This window comes from Phoca vitulina, unplaced genomic scaffold (genome assembly GCF_004348235.1).
Source record: "Phoca vitulina isolate PV1807 unplaced genomic scaffold, GSC_HSeal_1.0 scaffold42, whole genome shotgun sequence".
NCBI classification, from domain to species: domain Eukaryota; kingdom Metazoa; phylum Chordata; class Mammalia; order Carnivora; family Phocidae; genus Phoca; species Phoca vitulina.
The window spans coordinates 4,858,815-4,880,712 of record NW_022589745.1 but is presented as its reverse complement, the minus strand read 5'-3'; the positions used below and the strand labels follow the sequence as shown (position 1 = coordinate 4,880,712).

Here is a 21,898-nt window from a genome sequence, read left to right as displayed (position 1 = left end):
CCCCCCCTGCCTGTCCCCCCCTGCCTGTCTCCCCCTCTGCCACAACCCCCACTCCCACAGCCAGCACCTCCTCATTACTGTGAAAATTATTCAAAGGAAACCTCATCTAAAATGGCATTGGGGGCCAGCAGGTAGAGCTCACCTGTCCTCAGGGGCAGACCCAACAGGGACCCACACTGGGATAGTACTTTAGCTGCTCCTTTCTGCCCCAGCAGCAGGAAGGACAGTTTCTTCCCACCCCCCACCCCCACCCCCGTCCCTGCAGGACCAGCCCAGCCACTGAGAGATGCTCACAACTCAGCCAGTGAGAAGCCACGACATTTGGAGCTCCCAGCTTATTCCAAAGGACTTTTGATGTTTGTAACAGCCTTCCCAGTGGCCGCCTTTCTTCTATCAAAGAGACTTGCTCTCCTTTATTCTCCAGACCTGCCTATGGTTTAGCCGTAGCTTGCCTGTCCCAAGTGGCATTCCTATGCTATTCCCAAATAAACCCATTTTTGCTGGTAAAATAGCTGGAAGTTTATTTTTAGGATTAATATCACTCAGCACTCAGCAGTCCGCCATGGGCACCACCTCCAATGGTCCTTCCCCGCCACGCCATCCCGTCTCCTCTCCAGCTGAACTCCTAGCACCTGTCATCCCTGTCCCTGCACGGAACGCGGGTCCTGTAAGACAGGGACGCATCTATCTTATTCACTGGAGTACTTCCAGCCCCTGGAAGACTACCTGGTGTGCAGCAGGAAATAAATGGGTGTTGCACGTATGAATCAACATGAATGAATGCACTGGCCCTCTGTAAACCCCAGAGGCTGCTCAGACAATACCAGGGAGGGACTTTTTCCATTCTTTCTGTCCCCCTTTCCAGGACTAACTTGCTTACCTCAAGGTCTCTAGAGAAAGCTCTTCATTAAGGGCCACACAAGGATTAAGCCACCCAGTGGCTCATCACCAAAGCCGTGGGTAAGGTGCAGGTAATCCAGTCTGACGTTAAGGAGCTGTCACGTGCTAAACACGATGCATATTTACTACAACTTTGGGCCAGGGCCTCCATAAGCATGATGTTAGACCAAGAAAAATTCAGGCGGGACCCACACTGACTAGCTCTGCTTTTCCGTACAGCGCATCTCCAACCCCCTGGTGCGCACACACATTCTCTCTCCCGGAGATCAAAGTTCCAGGTGAGTCACCTCCTACCTGTGTCCGATGCCAGATGACAGATGCCCTGGAATGGCCCAGCTTATTCCGGCAGGGTCCTTTATCGTAATGGATCAGGAGGAAATCATCCTGCGAGGAAGAGAGAGAGGCGGGGGGGGGTCATGGCAGGTTCCCCTCGGTTCGGTGAGTGAGTCCTGCCGGGGCCGAGTTTCTTTCTTTAGGCCCAAAGCAAGTGGGGGTCTGAGAAGGAGTGGGCGGCAGAGGAAGGACAGGCACCCACGCACCCACGGCACTGGGCCGCCCGGCGGGACCTCCGTCCTCCATCCTCCCTAGAGCATCGGCCTTGGGCACTAGAGGGAGCCCTGCTCCAGATGTCAGCCTCTGGTTTCTGCAGGCAGACAATCTCTGTGATGCAGGCTTGTGAACAAGTAGGTCAGAGGCTCTGGGCCCTGGCTCTGTTTGATTCCACGGGCGCACGTCTGCCTTTACATCTTCCTGCCGCCCGCCCGGCAGGAGTACCCCTGGATTAGAGGGTTCCCTTGATCTCCAGTTCATCCTCCTCCATTATTGTTGGGCTCCTCACCTGCGACGTGCTTCGTCCTTTCAGCTCAGACCACGAAAGCGCACTCATTACTCAGCAACAACTGTCTCGGGAACCATCTGCCACCTACAGCTCCTCCGTCTGAAGTGAGTTCTGACTCACGGAAACACCCTGTGCCTGCTGCCCTCCCCGCGCTCTCGCCTCCCATCCGACCCCCAGTCACTGTCAGGCTCTTGGCGTTGGGCCCCTCAGCGGGGGTCAATCTCGAACTATGTTCCCGGCTCAGTGCTTGGCACCCCAACCCTGAGCAAGCACCAGCCGAGCATGCAGGAATGGGTCTGCTGCCCAACCCCTCTGCTCCCCGCCCACCCAATGCGAAGTACCATTTTCTCTCCTGTTAAATGTACAAAGACACAGCTCAATACATAGTACCAAGGAGGGAGGGGCCCATGGCTGTTTACTCATTTAACGGACGGTGTAAACAGACAGGCTCCTCCTGAGAAAGGAATAAATACATAAGCACCGGGTCCAGTGTCGCTCAGTGCACGGGAAGTCCCTCTTCCGAGAGCCGTGGCATGCCGCACATTCAGCTTGGCGTCCGGCCCTTAAAATCACCTCTGCTGGAACCCGACTGGGAGGCAAAGTCAGCGAACCCTGCTCTCCTCCCGAGACCGGTGCCAGCCTGCAGTCTGTGGACGGTACAGGCCATCCTCCTGGTGCCACAATGCACACTGCGCATCATGAAACCCTGGCTTTTCGGGGGTCGCAGCAGGAAGCCTTTGAGGGAGGTTGGAAGTCCCAGCCGGCCACCACCTGCCTCGCCCCCCTTTCCCCGAGTCCCCTCAATTGTGGGAGGAAGCCCAGCCATAAATGAAGAGAAAGCCTCTTCTAGCCGGAGCTTCATCTTCTCTGAAGCTATTTCTGACAACATCTGTCCACCGTGAACCCTTCCTTCCTTGAATTATTTTTTAAGATTGATTGATTGAGCATGTGAGCGGAGGGAGGGGCAGAGGAGAGGGAGAATGTCCAGCAGGCTCCCCGCTGAGCGCGGAGCCCAACACTGAGCAGGATCCTGAGATCATGACCTCAGCCAAAACCGAGTCAGTCGCTTAACTGACTGAGCCACCCAGGCGCCCCTCCTTGAACTCTTAATTATGCTTTCCTTTCTGCTGACATTCACTCGTACACTGAGATTAGCTAATTTTCCATTGCTAGGTCTCGTTTTCCCAGACTGCCTATCACAAAGCCTTGCACCCTAGGCTGCTGAATAGCTTTTGAATTAATTTTCTGAAACACAAACCAAAAAAATGGACAGGGCGATCCCCAGCTCCAGATCATGGGCTTTGCCACTCAGAGGAGTCCACTGGGGCTGGTGTGCTTCCTGAACAGAACGGAAGCTTGTTCAAATGGTACCTTCCACCTAAGATGCTTCTACAGAATATAAATGATTTCATTGTGCCTTTAAGTTTATTGGAAACAGCCTTGGGCCGAACAACCCCCAGGACCTGCCAGGAATCTAGGTGTATTTCTGTGACAGGGATGCTTTGTCTTGACTATTGTTCAGGGAAGTCTCATTAAGCCCCTGGCTGGAAACAGAAACAATGGAACGTGTAGAAAGCTGCAATCACGGAGATGTTCAAAGATAAAAATAAACCCCCACGGGCCTTTTGTGTCAAACTCTGGCCTGAGGCTGGTCTGACCCCAAACTGGTTTTTTTAGAGACTGAAAGATGAAAGAGTAGATGCTGGTTCGTTCCTCACTCCTTCGGTGCTTTTGGGAAAGGCTGTTAAATCTTCCCTTTGGGAAAGGAAATAATTCCAACTCTCACAGAAAGAAAGCACGTATTAAATAAAATGGGTGTGTGGAACCAGCTGTGCAGTGTGGGCACCAAACAATTACCTTAATAAATATCATCTATCTGCCCCCCCCCCCCCCGAGAAAATAGAAGAAAGAAAGAAAGTGCGAGTGTCCCTTGCAGCTGTGTGGCTGAGGCTGGGAGGGCATCACAGCAGGGATTCCAGGGAGCACGACGGGCGCACCCGTGAGGATCCAGGCCCGGTGCAGACGGGGGAATAAGGCACATGATGGAAGGAAGCAGCCTCACAGGATCTAGAACTCCTTGCCGAGTTCAGACGTGCAAGAGAAAGAGAAGTGACATGCATTCCTGTCTTAGAAGCCCGGCAGGCCTCCAGCCAGGTGTTCGGGCACTTGTCTTAAATCACGGTGATCGTCCTGGATTAACTGCCCCCTTGAGAATCTGCTTTCTAAGGCCACAAGGTCCTTTTTCAGCAGCTCTTTGTTTACAAAGACAAACAGGAAACGCTTGGCCAGGAGGATGATGACTTTCAAGGTGGAAAAGGGCAGGGTGGTGCCCACGTCCTTAGTTCACGCAGAGTCGGGATGGCCGGGCTTCAGAACTCAGACACACAGACAGACAGACAGGATGTTTCTCCAGGGACCAGAGCAGGGTCAACAGCCTTGTGTCCATGAAGACAGCTCCCATTCCTGTAGCTTCATCAAACAGGGCAGTGATCACCCCAGAAACTCCACCTTCTTCAGCCTGTTTCCAGTACTTTCCCCCAAAACTCTTCAAGGAGACTGGATAACACAGAATAAAACTGACATCTCCCTTCTGTTCCCCTTCAGGAAAAGCTATAAGGAGTGGCAAACTGCAGACCAGATACTAGATGATACATCCTAATTTAAAAATCAGTTTTCCCCCTAAAATTGGAACATGGTAAAATACAAAACTATATATATAATATAGACAAAGACTATACATATATATATAATTTCATACACATATTGTATACATATGTAGTGCACGTATATGAAAACCTTAAGGCCCTAAGGACTTTGTAGTGCTTGAGACATCCTTCTAAACATCTCTTACCACCACACAAGGTCACAGAACACACTTGTTTGGATCTAAGCTAAGGAAGATTAATCTTGCCAAACTGATTTATTAAACTTGCCTTGGATAAGAAAGTGAAACCTCCAGGATGGCAAAAGGGTAATATCTTCCCACGACTGGTTCAGCTACACACAGCTCTACTGTACATGTAGTAATTCATAGTTAATAAAGGAACAACAGACTTCTCAAAAAAAAAAACAAAAAACCCCAAGAGAAACTATCTAATATTTTAAAAAGGTGACCTTTAAGTTATGACCTATTACCTTCTTTAAGATTCCATCTCAAATAGGCACTTACTTTCTTCCTGACAATCTGTAGGCCCATCCTGAGGACAACAGGCAAACTTTCAACTTAGCCCACTGTTAGGGACCCTTCCTCCTTCAGCTTGGCAGCCCTGAGAAGATGGCCCTTCTCGGCCTCAGGAGCTAAGCTGACTGCTCTGATGTGGCCCCCGGGACGGACACTTCCCCCGACCAACGCTTTGATGTCACAGAGGTAGGGAAGCAGGGGCAGGCTGGACCACCGAACTCCTGACAAGGTAAAGCAGGGATCTGTGGCAACCCTCCTTTATTTTAGTTAGATCTTAACGGCTTAATACTATTTTTGGAAGAGGTGGACACAGTGGTCCTTGCTGTGTTAGACAGATATATATAAATACATAGGACACATGACTTGATTTGCTTTGACAGTCACTAACCACAATGATTTTAACAGATTATTTCTGCTACTTAACAGAGTTTTAAAAACCTATGTACAGGGGCACCTGGGTGGCGCAATTAGTTAAGCATCTGACTCTAGGTTTTGGCTCAGGTCATGATCTCAGGGTCATGACCTCTCAGGAGCCCGGTGTCAGGTCCACACTGAGCATGGAGTCTGCTTAAGATTCTTTCTCCCTCTCCCTCTGCCCTTCCCCACTGCATGCACACTTTCTCTCACATAAATAAATCTTAAAAAAAAAAAAAAAAAGCCCATGTACAAATAAACTCTTCTAAAACTAAAGTCAGAATGTCATCACTTTGGCAAGATGCCCTTTCTCCTAATATGGGTGAAGAAGGAAAATATGGAACCAAAAAGAAGTGTCCTTCACATCTGGCCTTAAAGCTCCAGAAAAAAACAGGTGCTTTGAGAGGGGAGGGCCAGGCGCTCCCAGCAGGAACTTAGCACGTGCAGAGACACTGGGGTACAGAGCGTTTGGGAAACACTCAGCACAGGGCATGCTTGCGAGAAGGTGGCCATATGAGGCTGGGAACTTCCATTCTGTCAGATGGCTCAGAGTGTGTGTTTTTCTGCCCTGAAGGTGACAGAAGCTGACCAAAGTAACTGTGCCCCCACCACCCCGTTTCCCTGTCCCCTGCCTCTGTTCATCCTTCCTATTCCACCAACAGCCCCTGCTGTGCGCACTACATGTTTACATCCCCCCAGATTCATATATGTTGAAGCCGAATCCCCCAGGCCCCATGTGGTGATACCTGAAGTGGGGTTTTTGGGAGGTGGTTAGGTTCCCATGAGGTCAGGAGATGGGTAGGTACCCCATGATGGGATTAGTGTCCTTATACAATGAGGGGGAGACACCAATTTCTCTCTCTGCCACGTGGGGACATAGGGGACATAGTGAGAAGGTGGCCATCTGTAAACCAAGAGGAGGGTTCTCTTGTCTCTCTTGGCCCTGGGGTCAAATGCCAAGAACCAAATCTGCTGGCACCCTAATCTTGGGTAAGCTACCATTTATTCTTCCAGAGCTGTGAGGAATAAATGCCTGTTTTTCAGCTCCCACTCTCTGGTGTTCCGTTACAGCACACTGAGCCAAGACAGTCCCCACAGACAAAACCTAAGATCCTAAGACCCCATCCACCTGAGCTGAATCCTAAGCCTGAGCTGACCTTCTGCTCCCCAGAACTCCTCCTGGTACCACTGCACTTGATGAGTTCATACTTTCATAAGCACAGAAAAACATCTAATAATGTTATTTCTATTTCCCAGGCACATTCTCTAAGCTCTTTAGGAAATGGCTAGGGTGTTTCCCACTGCAAGTCTGAACATCAAAGCCAAGCTCAAGGCTGTACTCACGTCCAGAGACTCGAGGCAGTACCAGCAGAAGGCGTGTTTGCAGTTCTTACACATCATCTGGGCGCACCCTTCGTCCCGCTCGATGTAGACCTTGCACTTGGGGCAGCGCTTGATGGGCGCGTCGTCCTCCTCCAGTTTGAAAGCAGAGCTGCAGGAGAGATTCCATCATCGCGAGGCTCAGCGGGACCCCGTTGGGGGGGGACGGGGAGGGGCCCTGTCAGCACCAGCAAGGCTAAAACCATTAGTGCAACTACAGGGGCCAAGGCCACTTGTTATTCAGTGTTATAAAATGAAACTAAGACTCCATAAAACAATCGCCAAAAAAACCTGTGGATCAGCCAGTTGGATTTAAGGGGAAAAAAGCAATATTGGTATGTATTTAAGTTTAGATATGTGTAGACAAAAGAAATTATGACAAAGGCTTATAAAGAAGGTGTCTGCGTAACGGGGCGATGGTCAAATTTTACGTCTTCATTCATATATTTGTATAATTTCCAAAGGATCGATGATAATTTTTATGCACTTCGCTATTGTCAGAAAAAAATAAATGTTACAAATACATGCTCATCGATCAGTTAGATCTACTGGGCCTGTCTTTACAGAATCACTTTCCTGAGAAGTCTGGCGAGGCTTGCAGTGCTTGGCGTGATGGGCTGTAAGCCTGGGCTCACGTGCTGGCGCTATGCAGCCCGGCCGTGTCTGGGCCTCAGGCCTCTCAGGGCGAGCATGCTGGAAGATCACACACGACAACAGCACACCGCAGCATCGAGCACGGGTGAAGCTGGCCGATAAATGACAGCAATCATTCTATGCTGCTAATAAAGAGATGACATAGATATTTCGGTGTGACTCCAGAAGAATGTCCATCCTATGCCATTAAATTTAAAAAGAAAGCTAAAAAATATGTGCATGAGAACATCTGGATGAAAAAATGGTAAACTGCTACAAGCAGTTATCACTATAGGAACACATTTGCTCTATTATCTGAACTCACTGCATCAGTCCAACATCACCAGAAGAAAAATGATCTCCCACTGGAGTGAGCAGCCCTTCTAGAACCTAATGCATTCATGAGCATACATGCACTGAAAGCGAGCAAATTCTGGCATTTGGAGTGCATTCTGGTGGAAGGATCTTCCACAAGCATCATGGTAAATATAACGATTAAAATCGTTTGACTTTCGTATGAGCTATCTGATAATGAGGGGAGGCGCCTCCTCAGTGAGGCGTGGGCTCCAGCTGAATGCGGTTCTGGGCTGTTCACTAGGAGGTGGTGACCAGTGAGGACATGGCGGCAGGAGGCAGAGTGTCCTCGCGTGAGGAGCATGGGGTCCAGAGACAGACAAGCCCCAGCCGTGCGGCTCGGGTACCAGCAGCGTTAGTGTGCCCATCCCATCCGCTGCTCGGAGTGAGGCTAGTGGCACCCACCTCAGGGTGCAGCGAAGCTTGAACGGGTTTCCGTGCACGTGGTACACAACCCAGAACCTGGCAGGGGGGCAGTCAGCACTCAGCAAGTGGCAGTTATTACAGTCTCTCTGAAGGGAACACTCTCTCCTGCTCCAATTCTTGTCTAATGTGAAGGCAAAACACACAGCAAGCTGGCTGCACAGGACACGACTCCAAATGAGCCAGGGCAGTCACACGCAAGTGCCCCCAGCGGGCCCCGGAACACAGTCAGCTCCGCGCGATCACAAGCTGTGCCCTCCTGCAGATTGCTGCAAAGAGCCCCAAGTCACGAGGCACCAAATCCAGTGACTGAGGGTGGCTATCAGGTTAGATAATATTGTTTCAGTTTGAAAGCCAGTTGTGACCTTAAAGTAATGGAACTAATTTCCTCATGTGATTCATAAGCTCATTTTGAAGGAAATTCCATGAACGGGGGCAGTGTATCGGTGGGGAATGAAGACCATCTCTTCTCGGAGACGTTAAAATGGAAACAGTTCAAATATTTAAGTGCTGGTGTGGTGTGGCGTGCCTAGAAATTCACGTGGTATGGACGACAGTTTTCATACATCTCCCGGCATCTGAATTATATTTCAAATTATTATTAATAACAGCCCTTACTATAAACTCAAATTTATGAAAGTAAATAAGGCGTCTTTGACCACTTCAAGATCTTCACGGGGCAGACACATCGTAGTGATTGAAGCTGGTCAGGTGGTGGTTGGGAGCATGGCTTAAGGGAAGATGGAACGTAAGACAACCCTACTACATGGAAACAGGAGGTAAGCGATTCATCCCAGCATGAGTGCTGGCTGGATGCCAAGATCTGGGGTGACAAAGCTCAAGCAGGCGCAGGCCGTGATGTGGGGAGCTCAGCCTACTGGAGGAATCGGCCGCACACGCAGATGACCTCCAGCGCAGTATGGCTGGTGTTGTGACCAATACAGACCATCTCCAGTGAGGGGCCCAGAGGGTGGGGTCAGCAGCTCTGCCCTGGGATCGGGGTAGCCTGACGAAGGACGGACGTGAGCCTTGTATTTGAGGGCGGCAAGGAGTCTCCAGGGAAAGGCGGGTGGTGAGGGGCAGACACGGGCTGAAACGTGCAGACTCGGGAGAGGAAGGGTGGGCCGAGAGGCTCTCTGTGCAGGGGGAGCCGCGGGGCGTGGGGGCGGGGCAGCAGAATGGGGCGAGGAAAACAGGGAGCAGCTGGTGACCACACCTTTGGGTGGCCGGTGGGAGTCCCTCGATCAAGAACGCGGCTGCAACAGGTGCAGGGCCAACACGATCCTGGGGGACCCATCTGCGCTACAGACTTTATGGGACATAAATAGCTGAATATTACCGATTCCTTCTGATTCACCCTGCTTAACTTCAAGGTACATACACTGATGCTGCAGTGTCCACCTGGGCATCGGCCTGAGGGTCGGACCAGGGAACCAGAGGGCAGAGATGCAGCCATGCCTCCCCCGCTCTTCTAGGGAAGGGCAGGCCCTTGCTCTCAGGCACCTGGAAACCTGTTTTTGGCGATCCCTTTGGTATTTGTAGCTACTGCCCACCTACTCTGGTCCCTGTCCCCGTCTCAGATCACCTTCCACACCATGGAGTCTTGGAAAACTCCAGGTACGATGTGACTTCAAACTCCTGACGGTAACAGGCCATCCACAGGTTTGTCTTTCCGGACAGGCCGAGTGCAGTCAGCTCCCTGTGCACCGCTAAAACGCCACTGCTTTGCACAGTACCTGACACATCATCAGTTCTCTAAAATAATCAACCACCCACCCACCCGCCCAGGTTTAAATGGGGCTCAAGAGGAAGAGACTGATCCAGAAGCAGTCATGTCTCCAGAGACACATTCAGGGAGCAGCGGCCTCCTTCTCCTCCTCCCCAGCCCTCCGCCCACGCCTGCCGCCGGAGCTGCGCGGAGGGTACCTGGTCTCTCCGGGAAGGAAGGTGGTCGGCAAGCTCTCCGGGCAGCCCTGGCCAGGGTGCCAGCTGGCCTTGCAGGCGGAGCAGAACTCCATGTCGCAGGCCTTGCACTGCACCAGCTGCGGGGTCCGCAGCCCCATCTCCTGAAGCTGGCACACGGCCTGGCAGGCGGAGGCCGGGCACCAAGTCCGACAGGGGTCCAGGAGCACCTCTAGCACAGGGAGAAAGAACGGGCAAGTCAACGTCTGCACACGAAGGATCTCACGGGGTGTTCGGACTGAGGGATCCCATCAGCGCGTGGCTTCACATTCTTAACAGTCTTTCTATGTCCTTCACGACCTGGTGCCTGTCTGGCTCTTTCTCCTCCCCTCCTCTCGCTCCCCATTTCCGATCCCACCCGAAACACACCCAGTGTCCTTTAGAGATGCTGCTGCCTGCACCCAGAATGCTGGTGGCTCCCAGGAAGCACCCCCCCACCCCTGACGGCCGGTCTGGGTTCCCTGTGAGCGCCCACAGGCCAGGGTCCAGGCGCGCCTTCTGCTTCCTTGTTCACCTCCCCAGGGCGCAGCTTCCTGAAGTCAGGCCCACGTCTTCAGTCTTGCTGCCTCACAGTCTGGCCCAGTGCAAGGCACACAGCGGGTCCTCGGACAACGTTTGGTAAGGAGGATGGAAAGAAAGGAGGGAAGGAATGTGGCCAAATTCTTCTCATCAAATGACTCATTTGCCTAAGGCTGTTCCCCCTCCCAAATTTAAACCTAAGCCATGAACTAACTCCTGTGTGAAATGGCCAGGTTGCCTCTCCAAGTGGAGGCCAAGCTGCTAAGAAGCCCCATTATAGGAAGTTAGTGATGGAGTTTATTTTGAAAAACAGGATACCCTCCCGTTTCCACTCCTGATCAGTCCCGAGCTGCCCTTCTTTGTGAACCTGATTAATCGTTCCATTCACCGCCTGTCCGGGTGACACTGAATCCTCAGTGAGGGGCAGTGGCAGGGAGGACCTGACGGGAAACGACACAGAATGCTGCAGCTCTGCCAAAAAGCTATCACAGGCCAGAGGACTGGGTCATTTTCAAAGGCCCTCAAGTAGGCCGCTGGTTTCTAAGCTTTTCAGCCGTGGCTATGGGGAAGGAACCGGAGACCACGGGATTCTGCCAGGGAAACTTGGAAGGCAATGAAAGGGACTTGTGAGCTTCCTGGCCGTGTGACCGATCAACAGCCAGGGCTGGGTTAAGTTCACCTGCGTCGAAAACAGGATTTGCACGCACTGGGATCTACCACTGCCTGGGGGCTGGACGTGGGCTGGACGTGTGCCCAGACGTCACCTACACGGGCTGCCACAAGACACACGTAGGTGTGCCATGTTCCCCAATTAAACGGGAAGCCAGATTCAACCCTCTAGGAATAAGCTGTGTCAGGTACAGCCCTGAAAACAGTCTTCTATTCCAGGAACGAGAAAGCATTTTCTGCAAAGGAGCAGACAGTGAGTATATTTTAGTCTTTGAGAGTCGTGCGGTCTGTCTCCACCGACTCAGCTCTGCTATTGTAGCACAAAAGCAGCCATGCTGATCCGTAAATGAGTGTCCCAATAAAACTTTATTTACAATGCCAAGCCATGGGCCGGCCCACTCTGGGCCCACTGGCCAAAGCTGACCCACTCCTGCTCTAATCTAACTCCTCCTCGACCTGTTGTTTGGAAGGGAGAATTAATTAATGGCAGGAAACTATCAAATTGGTAGGTCTAGGGAAGATTTAGTAGAACCTGCTAATATAAAGGATCTCTGGAATCCAGGAAAATGTGCTACTTTTTAACTGACCTTCGTTACAGTAATATAAAACCTTCATGATGTTCCTAATGGTGAGTGAATGAGGAGAATTAGCTCTTGTCATTAGCTGAGTTTCAGGGTCTGCTTTTCTAGGAATGTTTGCGGCCATCAGATCTGGGGGTGGCTGTGGGGCAACGAAGTGGTTGCCCCCGAGGCACATGTGTGGGGAGCTCACCTGAGCCTAGGGGACAGGAGAAAGGAGGAGGGAGAGAAGCCCTCCATGGAGGTCCCCACCCCGGGGAATGAAAGCGAGGCAGGTGACCCCGCTGCACTCCCCTCCCTGGTCTGATTCAGCTCCTCACCACGGTCCCCACACGGCTCCCTGTATTCGGTGCTAATAAGTGCTCTGGGGGAGCCCAGCCTCACCCCAGCTAGATTTTGGGGTCCCCTATGAGCACAGCACCTGCGAAGGGCAATGCAGGGTGCGGGCACTTAGCACGCTAACCACCACACGACATGGGGAGAGAGGTCCTCAGCCTGCTCTGTTCTCTTCCATCTCGACGCCGTGGTCAGTGCTGGTCTGTCTGAGAGCGTTGGCAAGCACGCTGCCCTTACACGGACCCTGCGGGTTCCCCCTGCTCCGGACCCCGGCGTCTACCGTGAGGAGTCTGCGGCGTCAGGGCAGGCGGCACTCACTCCCGCACCTTGTGGCCATGACCCACCTCCCACTCCCTCTCCTGGCACAGCGAAGGCAGCTACTAGGCTGCCTCATCGGCAGAGGCCCAGTTATATTAAGGAGCGCAGGGCAAGGAGACCTAGTTAAGGTTTCCATGGTAATGACTTAAATTTTGTGACTTTTGTCCTCGTGGAGCTGTGACAGGAACTGCCTGTCCCCGGGGGAGAGATTTCCTATCAGAGAGGAAAAGGGCAAAGAATCTGTCCCAACCGGCCGAAGGCGAACACCGTTCCCCTGCGGCCAGGACACCTCAAACCCTGCGAATACAGCCCCCGGGGCTCTTCCCGTGGACTTGTCCTAACATTCCCATCATCACTCCCATGCCGAATTCTGCCAGCTGGTGTACAAGACAGGAAACGATCAGTAAGAAAATCCACACTGGGGAGCACCAGGGAGCTCTTCTTTTTGGGAAGCATGTAGGTACAGACATCTAGGGCTATGGATCACATATATACCTAACGATATACATTAGGCACGTTGTATCTTCGATACATTGTATCTAATGTCTTATGTAGACACGTCTGGGTAGAGCATAGGTCTTCAAACAAGGCCAGCAGCCTATTTTCTGGCACACCTTAGAAACTAATCTCATCTTCCATCTCCCCAAGACACATTAATCATAGATAAAGGAAGCAGGTCCCTAATAGCTCTGCTTATAAAAAAGCCCAAGACTTTTTTAAAAGGTGCTTTTCTTTTTAAAGTGGTTTTCTTGGCGAAGCGTGCTAGGAGAGGTGAGGTTCTGACTCTCACTACGCGGCTGGCCAGGCCCGCGCTCCAGCCACAGCAGCCCCGTGGCAGCGCATCCCGCCCGGTGGGGACTCCTCAGCCCCAGTCAGGCCTGCTTACGGATGGAGCAGCTCAGCAAGTGAGTTCATCTCTCTGGGCTTTACTCTCAAGGAAAGCACCGACACCAAGCAGGACAAGCCTGACATCAGCATTCATCGGACCTGCTGTCCCAAGGATAAAGAGCCCAGGAGGCTGCAGGCCCCGCCTCTGGATGGCAGGAGCTTCAGGAATGAGGAACAGGGAAAAAACACCTGCAGCCTGTCAGGGTGGCTGCTCAGCCAAGAGCACAGGCGAAGTCTGGTGGGGCGTGCGAGGGAGTGAGCCCCCCGCAGAGCCTGCCCCCAGAGGCCTCTGGAGTCTGCCACAGGGGCAGGTGGGCACTCGGAAAGAAAAACAAGCCCACAGCTTCCTTGCCAAAGATGCCAACTGGAGGAGTGGGGGAGAGGAGATGAAAATCAAGCTTGCAATACCTGAAACTAATATAACATTGTGTGTCAACCGTACTCCCAATTTAAAAAAAGATCAAGGCGGTTACATGAGATGAGACATGCTAAGACCCAACGGAAACAATGTTTGCAACTTAAACCCATTAGGAACTAAGTGTTGTCAGAGGACCTGGGAGCTGGGTTCTCTTCCCAGGGCGGCCTCCCTGACTGCATTTCAAAACCTTTTCTGGTTTTTTCTGACCGAAACTCGCCTTCTGATCACATCTCAAAACTTGTTTGATGTACTTGCTGGAAGCAATTGCTTTACTTTAGCTCCAACATTTTAACATTTCATTCAGACAGGTCTTTGGTCATATTAAGTCTGAGTTCATTTTGTGTTTTTGTTGCTTTTCACATAGTGCTAGCAAAATGTTCTCAAGTAATATAACAGGCTTGAGAGATTTTGTTCACCTAAGTCAAGTTGGCTTCATTTTTATGCAAAGTTTAAAAAAAAAAAATCCCTGACTGAGCCAAAGCACTTGAAATTACAAAATATTTGAAAGCACAAAGTTGAAAATATTAGGTAGGAAAATTTATGCAGCTGCATTTTTAAATGAAATTCAAGGTCAGAGAAAGTTAATTTTCTTATAACCCAAATAACTACCAGTTTCTGTCGAGATTCTCTCTGGAAAATATCTTCAGAAGAGCCTCAAAGTCTCAGAAATCCAAATTAATCAATTTTATAGCTCTACATGCTGACTTCTGTATCACATGGTATTACATTTAAACTATAAACCACCCCAAACCAAATGATATATGCCATTTAAATAAAAAAGCTCTTGAAAACAATTTCAATGTCATCAGAATCCCGTTTCATTTTTTTAAGTTGGCCACACACTGCCTTTTTTTTTTTAGAAGTAAGCCTCAAGAGGAAATGCAACTATCTTTAGCATTTCTTAAAAAAAAAAAAGAAAGAAAAAGGAAGGAAAGAAAGAAAGACCTTTGCACATTCAGCTAACCTAGGAATCTCCTGATCCTTTCCCCTGCTCTATTCTGCGTTCTTCCCATCTTGAGTGTTTTCCTGTAAACGTGCAGCCCAGGGCTGCATCTCAGTAATGAGCTTCTGATGCAGAGGAGGCAGGGAGCGGGGAGAGCGCACTTGAACGATTACAGTCTGAGCTGAAAAGGTCAGAGTTTGGATGTGGTGTCTTCACAGTAAAATTGCGCCTAAGGAGCATCATCTAAACATGTCTGTTATTATGCTCCTTTTCAGGTGAGCCCAAGGTCCAGGATATACATGAGAATGAAGCCAAATGGAAGCCACTGACTCTTTAAAACATCATTTTATGACCTTGGCACACTTCAGAGAGCCAAGCCAAAGACCAGTCCTGGGCATCCAACACGTTTCAATGCTTGGCAAGGCCACCTTGAAAATCTCACCTCCGCTCCGCCCGTGCCGCACAGTGCTCCTGGGGAACCCTGAGGTCTGTGGCAGGCCTGGCTCCCGCCAAGAAGGTGTGCAGGACACCCTGGAGGTGGGGGCAGATCTGGTCCCCACTGCTACCACCACCCACTAGAGCTGGAAGTCTGGGCAAATTGGTCAGCCTCTGTGGGGGCCACATTAACAGAAGGGGACAAGCTTGCAGGGCCTTTGGGATACTTACTGAGACAAGGGACTCGGGACCTGGCGCCCACGTGTCCAGATGCACCCCAGGTGCAAAAGCACAGGTTACACTCTCCTGTCAGGATGCCGGTCATTACACTTTCACCCACGCGTGGCCTCCCAACTTCCTTCTGCCCCTTTGGATCTTTTAAATTCTGCACCGTCTAAGAATTTAGTCCCCAAACTATTAGCCATAATCCGGCTGCAGAATAATCATGCCCCATGAGGGTCAGATCGCTTTAAACCACCCCCTAAACCCAAATCCCTGCAAATGAGTTGTGTTTCAGGATTCCTTCTTATTGCCACATGGAACCCCAACAAAGGCCTTCCACCTGGGAGCTCTGCAGAGAACTCAAAATGACCACGACATCTCAGAAACCTAATTTACACTGATGCTTTCACTTTCACTGCAGCCGAAGGATGGACAATCCTATCCCCCAAAAGCGCTCCCCGCGACGTGCCTGCCGGTACTCCACCACGGGAATCGTAACCCGCTAACCCACCCGGGCACCTACCTCTTTCAAATTGTAGCTTTTTGTATCTTTGCATAATTTCAGCAGCGACCATGCACTCAATCTAAGAAGAAAAAAACACAAACAGGAAGTATGACAAGCTGTGGGCTAGAACACAGCCCAGGTCGGCCTAAGCAGAGCCCACGACCCCCAGCGGAGCTACGCAGGACGCCCTTGCACCCGTTAAAAACCAGATTTGTTCAGATGCTCGTGCCTCGTCCTCTTGCAGATGGCCCTGTTTAGGGCAGGCCGCATCGGGGCAGCTGATCGCAGTTTCTAGTCCTTCTTTGATCAAGAGCTCGACATACTGTTTCAGGCACTGAAAAAAAACAAAGAACAGAGAAGTATCTGTCAACATCTTTATTCCTTAAGGGCGAAGACCCTGAAATACATAATCCAGCACACCGCCTATTTTCACTATTTTCCTATTTTCACTGTGTAGCCCAGAGCGACCACCAAAGTAGAGGTTCTGTTCACTCGACAAGTATTCCAGGCCACAGAACGAAGGCTGCAGGTGGGGTCCCTGCACACAAGTTCAGCAAATACCACGCCAGTGCATCTCACAGTAGGAGGAAAGGAGGAGAGGGAGGTGGGGAAGGAGCATTTCTCAAATGCATATCAGACGCCAGGCACTGTACTCAATCCTTCCTATTCCATTGTTTCACGTACGCCTAAGATCATTCTTACAGGAAAGGGAGGACAGTTGCACCTTTCAGGTGTGAATAGAGTCACTGAAGAAGGGGCTTGCCGGCTGAGCCAGACAGCAAGGGCAGAGCCCTGACTCAAGCCCAGCCTGGCTCGACTCGGAAATGCCCCTGCGCTCCCCGAGAACCTGCACATAGATGCCAATCCTCACCCCTGACACCCCACTTCCCAGCAGTTACTTACTACAACTGCACCTACTTGAAGAACTGCTCAAAGTCTCGGGTCAGACAAAGTGGGAGACACAGCAGAGTTCTATGGAGGAGGATGAGGTCGTACACAGTACCGATTTACTCCTGCCTCGGTCTACGAGCCTGGGAAGCCCACACTCCCCTGAAGAGCACATTATGAAGCACAATTAGAAGAAAAGACATGGCCTCCCCTGGTAGGCTCACTACCAAAAGTAAAATGAGACAGACTTTGAAACGCTCATAGGAGAACTCAAAGAGCACAGAAACTGTGGCCATTAGGTGGAGAAACCAGCAAAAACCATCTCAACAGCATCCCCATATCAACCTGCAGTCACAGCCCCAGTCCAGTATTTGGGGTTCATGATGCCAACACCACTGTTATATTAGCACTATTAAAAATAATCATGATTCGGGGCACCTGGGTGGCTCAGTCGGTTAAGCATCTGCCTTTGATTCAGGTCATGATCTCGGGGTCCTGGGATAGAGTCCCCCATCAGGCTCCCCGCTCAGCAGGGAGCCTGCTTCTCCCTTTCTCTCTGCCTCTCCCCTGCTTGTGCTCTCTCTCTCTCTCTTACTTGCACAGTCTCTCTCGAATAAATAAAATCTTTAAAAAAAAAAAGTAATAGTGATTCATCAAGAAAAGCCCATTAGCTATGTTTCCTAAGCCTCTACCTCCCCTCAAATGTGCACTCCATCACCCTCTAGGGGTGGGGTCCATTATTAAGGACCCACGGTCATTAATAACGGCTGTGCCTAAACTGGAATCCAGCTGCAATGCCCACCAGCTCTATGCCTACGCCTGGAACACGTCTGTTACTCTCCTACCAGCCTCATTTTCCCCACCTGCACTTTGGGGGGCTTTTAACCCACATCACGGTGGAGTTGTAAGAATTTCGTGGAAGAGAATCTAGAAGATGACATGGAAAACTGTATGCCTGATTATATAAATAATAATTTGATCTAAATGGGTAATTCTCACCCTTCTAGCACATCAGAATATTTCAAACACTAGAGACACGAGGTAGCCATTTCTTTTAAAAATACAAATCAAGGTAATCCTCAGAGCCATTTCCCACAGCCTTTCTCGAGAGCACTAAACAGAATGCGAGGCTTCATGCGACAACTGCAATGTGGGCGCCCAGAGCCCAGCCCCGAGTCCAGCCTGCATTCCTTGGTCCTGCCCGGGCTCCCCGTGAGTGCAGAGGCCCCCTGAACTTCCGCGATGCACGGGTCACTGACATCTCGCCAGCGCAATGGTTTTGGAGAGTTCCCAGAGAACCGGGTATGGATGAGCCGCGTGCAGGAGGGCTGTCTGCGGACTCAGAGGTACGCTCATCAAAACCCACACCAGAAGGAAACGAGGCAGCTGAGAGAGAAGGGGGCAGTCACACGGAGCCACCAGCAGGCCTGCCTGCCCCCCGCTCTGGCCGTGAGCACCACAGCAGCTGTCTGGGTGAGACAGCCACGCTATGGTTTGGTGCCTGCCACCCTTGCAAAAATGCTATGCTTCCAGTCGGGAGGAACCTGGAATGTGCTGCGTCTGGCTGTGTGACCGGTGAGGAGGGAGGAAGACCGAAGGCGGAGCTAGACAGACCCACGGATGCGTTGTACGCAGAGGCCACGGACGGGCTCCCTGACGAGTTCGGGCCACGGCTCCCTTGACCATAAAACAGGGATGGCCCCCTGGCTGGGTTTGTGATCGTAAGAAAGAACATAAAAGTACCAGCACAATTTCCGGGGCACAGCACCCGCTCCGCCTCCGCTTTGTCTATCTGCACGATAGGACTCCTAGAGTCAGAGGCACAAAAATGTATCGAAACCTTAGCCGCAAGATGATGATTTTACTTTTTGTCCTCAGTTTGTGCATCTGGGATCTCTGGAGAACACTGCAATGCCGTAAACTCTCAAAGCGCCGTGCGGGGCTGCACACCACGGCGGGGGGGGAGACTCTGCGCCCCCGAGAGGCACAATACAACACTTAGCGCCCGTGGGAAACTCCGAGCAGGGGATCTGTATGACTCCGAACATCCTTGTTCAAGAACGGGCCGACAGCAAAACCACCAGTGTGTCACGTCTGGCTGGATCATTCAGAGGCCTCTGCACAATGTGCAAAATGACTATGTTCCGGGAACATCGATTTGTTTACTATATAAAAAGAGATGAGGATCCAAGTGTCCGGCCAACCATCCATGGAAAACCAGCCCAGTCTTCTTCCAGATATGAAGTGGGTCATGACTCACAAGCCATGTTTTTCAATCTAATAGCAAGAAGAGGTCTTAAAAGGAGCACAAGAGAATGGGCAGAGAAACTTCTGTAAAAATAAATACGTAGTACAAAAAGCAGGTATCGATGGATTTCCTGCCCATGTTGCTTGGAGCTCTCAGCGATCAGTGTCTTCACCTGAGCTGCATTAGCCACCTTCCCAAGCGTCAGGGGAGGTGCCATGGCTCCCAGTTTACAGATGACAAAACAAAGCCTCAGGGAAGCTGAGAACGGGCTCAAAGACATACTCTGCACGTAGAGGAGCTGGGGCTCAAGTGTGCCTGACTCCAAAGAGGGGGGGTTTTGTTTTTAATTTCTGCCTTCTTCCTCAATTAAGAACTATTTCATATGCAATCATTTATTATGTATTTTCAGTTACCTCCTACTTTTTTTTTTTACTAGAACACAGAATTGTATGTACTTTTTTTTGTTTGTTTTTTAAAGTAGGTTTCACGCCCAGCACGGGGCCCAATGCAGGGCTTGAGCTCACACCCTGAGATCAAGACCTGAGCTGAAATCAAGAGTCAGATCCTTAACTGACTGAGCCACCCAGGCGCCCCTGTTGTATGTACTTTAAGCTGGCAAAGTCGGAGTCACCCTGGAACGCATCCGTATGTGCCCATGATTCTCGGATGCAACAATGGTCCGAGACACCAAGCCCCCATGGCCACTGCGGGGGGGAAAAGACGCTCCTGCAGGTTGGGATAGTGCCCTATTCCTGACGTCCCAGTGGGGAGTGGGGTCCCCCCCGCCCCAGCAGAGTCAGAAAGGCTTCCCAGAGGCGACACGCTGGCCAGAGGGACAAGGACATCCCAGGAAAGGGGGCATCCGCTGCACAAAGGGCAGAAGGAGGAAGGGGAGGTGTCAAGAGCCACAGAAATGTTCCGGGCATTTCATTTTCCGTTTTGTTTTCCAACTGTGAAACGAAGTTCCAAAGAGGAGACGGCATTGCATATTTGCTCCGAAAGCTCTGCTTCGGTTTCCTGCCAAGGAGAAGTGGGCCACAGAGAGCCAGCGGCCTCGCCTGAGCTACAGCAAGTCTCCGCGGTGTCTGTTTTCTCACTCGAAGGCCTGCAGGCTGCTGAAGATCCTGAGAGCGGGAGAACACCGCTCAGAAACTGCTCTGAGGACCCGGCGTAGCTTATGCTCCTCGGCGATCCACTACTTAGGAACAGGCAGGTCCAAGCAACTGCAGTGGGACCCCACTGAACGCCGTTTGAAGAGCAAGGGCCTTGGAAGCACAGACCCACGTCTGAATCCCGGCTTACCCACCTCCCAGCTGTGCGCAAGGAACCTCACCTCCCGGAGCCCCCGTTCCATGTGCCGTGGGAGGAGATGAGCCTGCCACCGCCAAGCCCATTCCAGCCAGGAGACCAACCCGAGGTGGCTACGGTCACCTGCTCGGGCAGGCACCACGTGCTTTCCGTGGGCGGCAGCCCGGCAGCCCCCATGGCTACCGCCACCCCGAGTACTAGTGTACTGCTGGCCTGCAGGCAGGTAGGGACCCAGGGAATGTATACCCCTCTGCAGGCTTGTGATGACACATGCCCAGTAAGGACGTGCAGCCACAGATCTGGCGTGAAAGTCTCTCTGAAGAGCCACCAAGTCGGAAGCCCGCGGGTTTGTCAGCTGCTTGGGGTTTCTAGTTCGATTCAGCTGGTAGGCACGGAGCACCTGCTTTTCTGAGAGGGCGCGCTGGAGCCGAGCCTGGGGCGGCAAGGCTTGGGGGGCCCTCCTTCACCACAATCAAAGCAAAGAGAGAGACTAGCCAGCTGTGGGTTAGGTGAGGCCGGCGCTGGGCAGGGGCGTGTTCATTCAGGGCAAGCAGAGCACAGAGTGCCCATTCCCATGTCAGGTCCACACAAAGCACAGCAACCCCAGGAGAAGGGCTGGCTTGACCACGGGTGTGTCAAACGGCAGCCCGTGGGGAGCAGAGAGGCAGGAGGGCGCCCGGGCCGCGTGCAGCAGTAGGGCTCCGTGTGCGGAGGCGGTGGAGACTCCTTCCCTGTGGAGTGGATTTACCCCAGCAGAGGCCGCATGAAAGAACTCCGTCTCAGCGGGGTGAGGGTAAACCTGAGTGCGGCAGGGAGACCAGGGGAAAGTGGCTCAGGCCAACAGTCCCCATCAGGGCAGTGAGTGGCCCTGGCTTAGGGAAGTGACAGCCATGGCAACTCGTGGGGGGGGAACTGGGCACATCCCACAGCCTGGCCTGGAACCAGCAGGGATTGGAAAAATTGACCATCAAAACGAGGCGTCCCCTGGGGAGTCCTGCAGGAGGGGTTACCAGCCCTGCTGACGGGGTACAGGAGGGCTGTTCTGAGAACCCCGCCATGGCCAGTGATGACAGGCAGGCTCTGATGAGGCGGGACCCAGAGTGGGGCGCAGGGTGAGGCTGAGGGTGACCCGGAGGCCTGAAGAGGACTCAGTCCCGCTCTGACAACCTGTGGCTTTTCTGAGGACTCAGGGGCCTTGGCACCACTGCTCTCCACAGAACACAGAGCCTGGAGTTGAAGCTGTGCTTTCTGCTCTTGCACAGAGACCAGGGAATCCTGGACCCCCTTCTCCTGGTGCAGGGGCTGCACTGGCCAGTGGGGAGGAGAGAGACCCCAGAGAGAGTGCAGCACTCCCTTCTCCGAAAGGGGGCACAGCCTCCTCCCTGGGGTGGGGGGGGCACAGCCTCCTCTGCAGGGGGCACGTCCTTCCCTGGGGTGGGGGGGGCACAGCCTCCTCTGCAGGGGGCACGTCCTTCCCTGGGGTGGGGGGGGCACAGCCTCCTCTGCAGGGGGCACGTCCTTCCCTGGGGTGGGGGGGG

At 52.0% G+C, this 21,898-nt stretch overlaps 1 protein-coding gene across 7 annotated transcripts in view; it reads right to left on the bottom strand.

Moving 5' to 3' along the window:
• Positions 1–21,898, bottom strand: part of RNF144A (ring finger protein 144A) — a 182,813-nt gene that overhangs the window by 80,805 nt on the left and 80,110 nt on the right. For all 7 annotated transcript variants that reach the window (XM_032430116.1, XM_032430117.1, XM_032430113.1 and 4 more), the window contains 5 exons: positions 16,146–16,250; positions 15,935–15,995; positions 10,050–10,257; positions 6,678–6,825; positions 1,195–1,284 (listed from right to left, as the gene is read on the bottom strand). In XM_032430116.1, the coding sequence (XP_032286007.1) occupies positions 1,195–1,284; positions 6,678–6,825; positions 10,050–10,257; positions 15,935–15,995; positions 16,146–16,250 (612 nt within the window). The remainder of the gene's footprint in view (positions 1–1,194; positions 1,285–6,677; positions 6,826–10,049; positions 10,258–15,934; positions 15,996–16,145; positions 16,251–21,898) is intronic.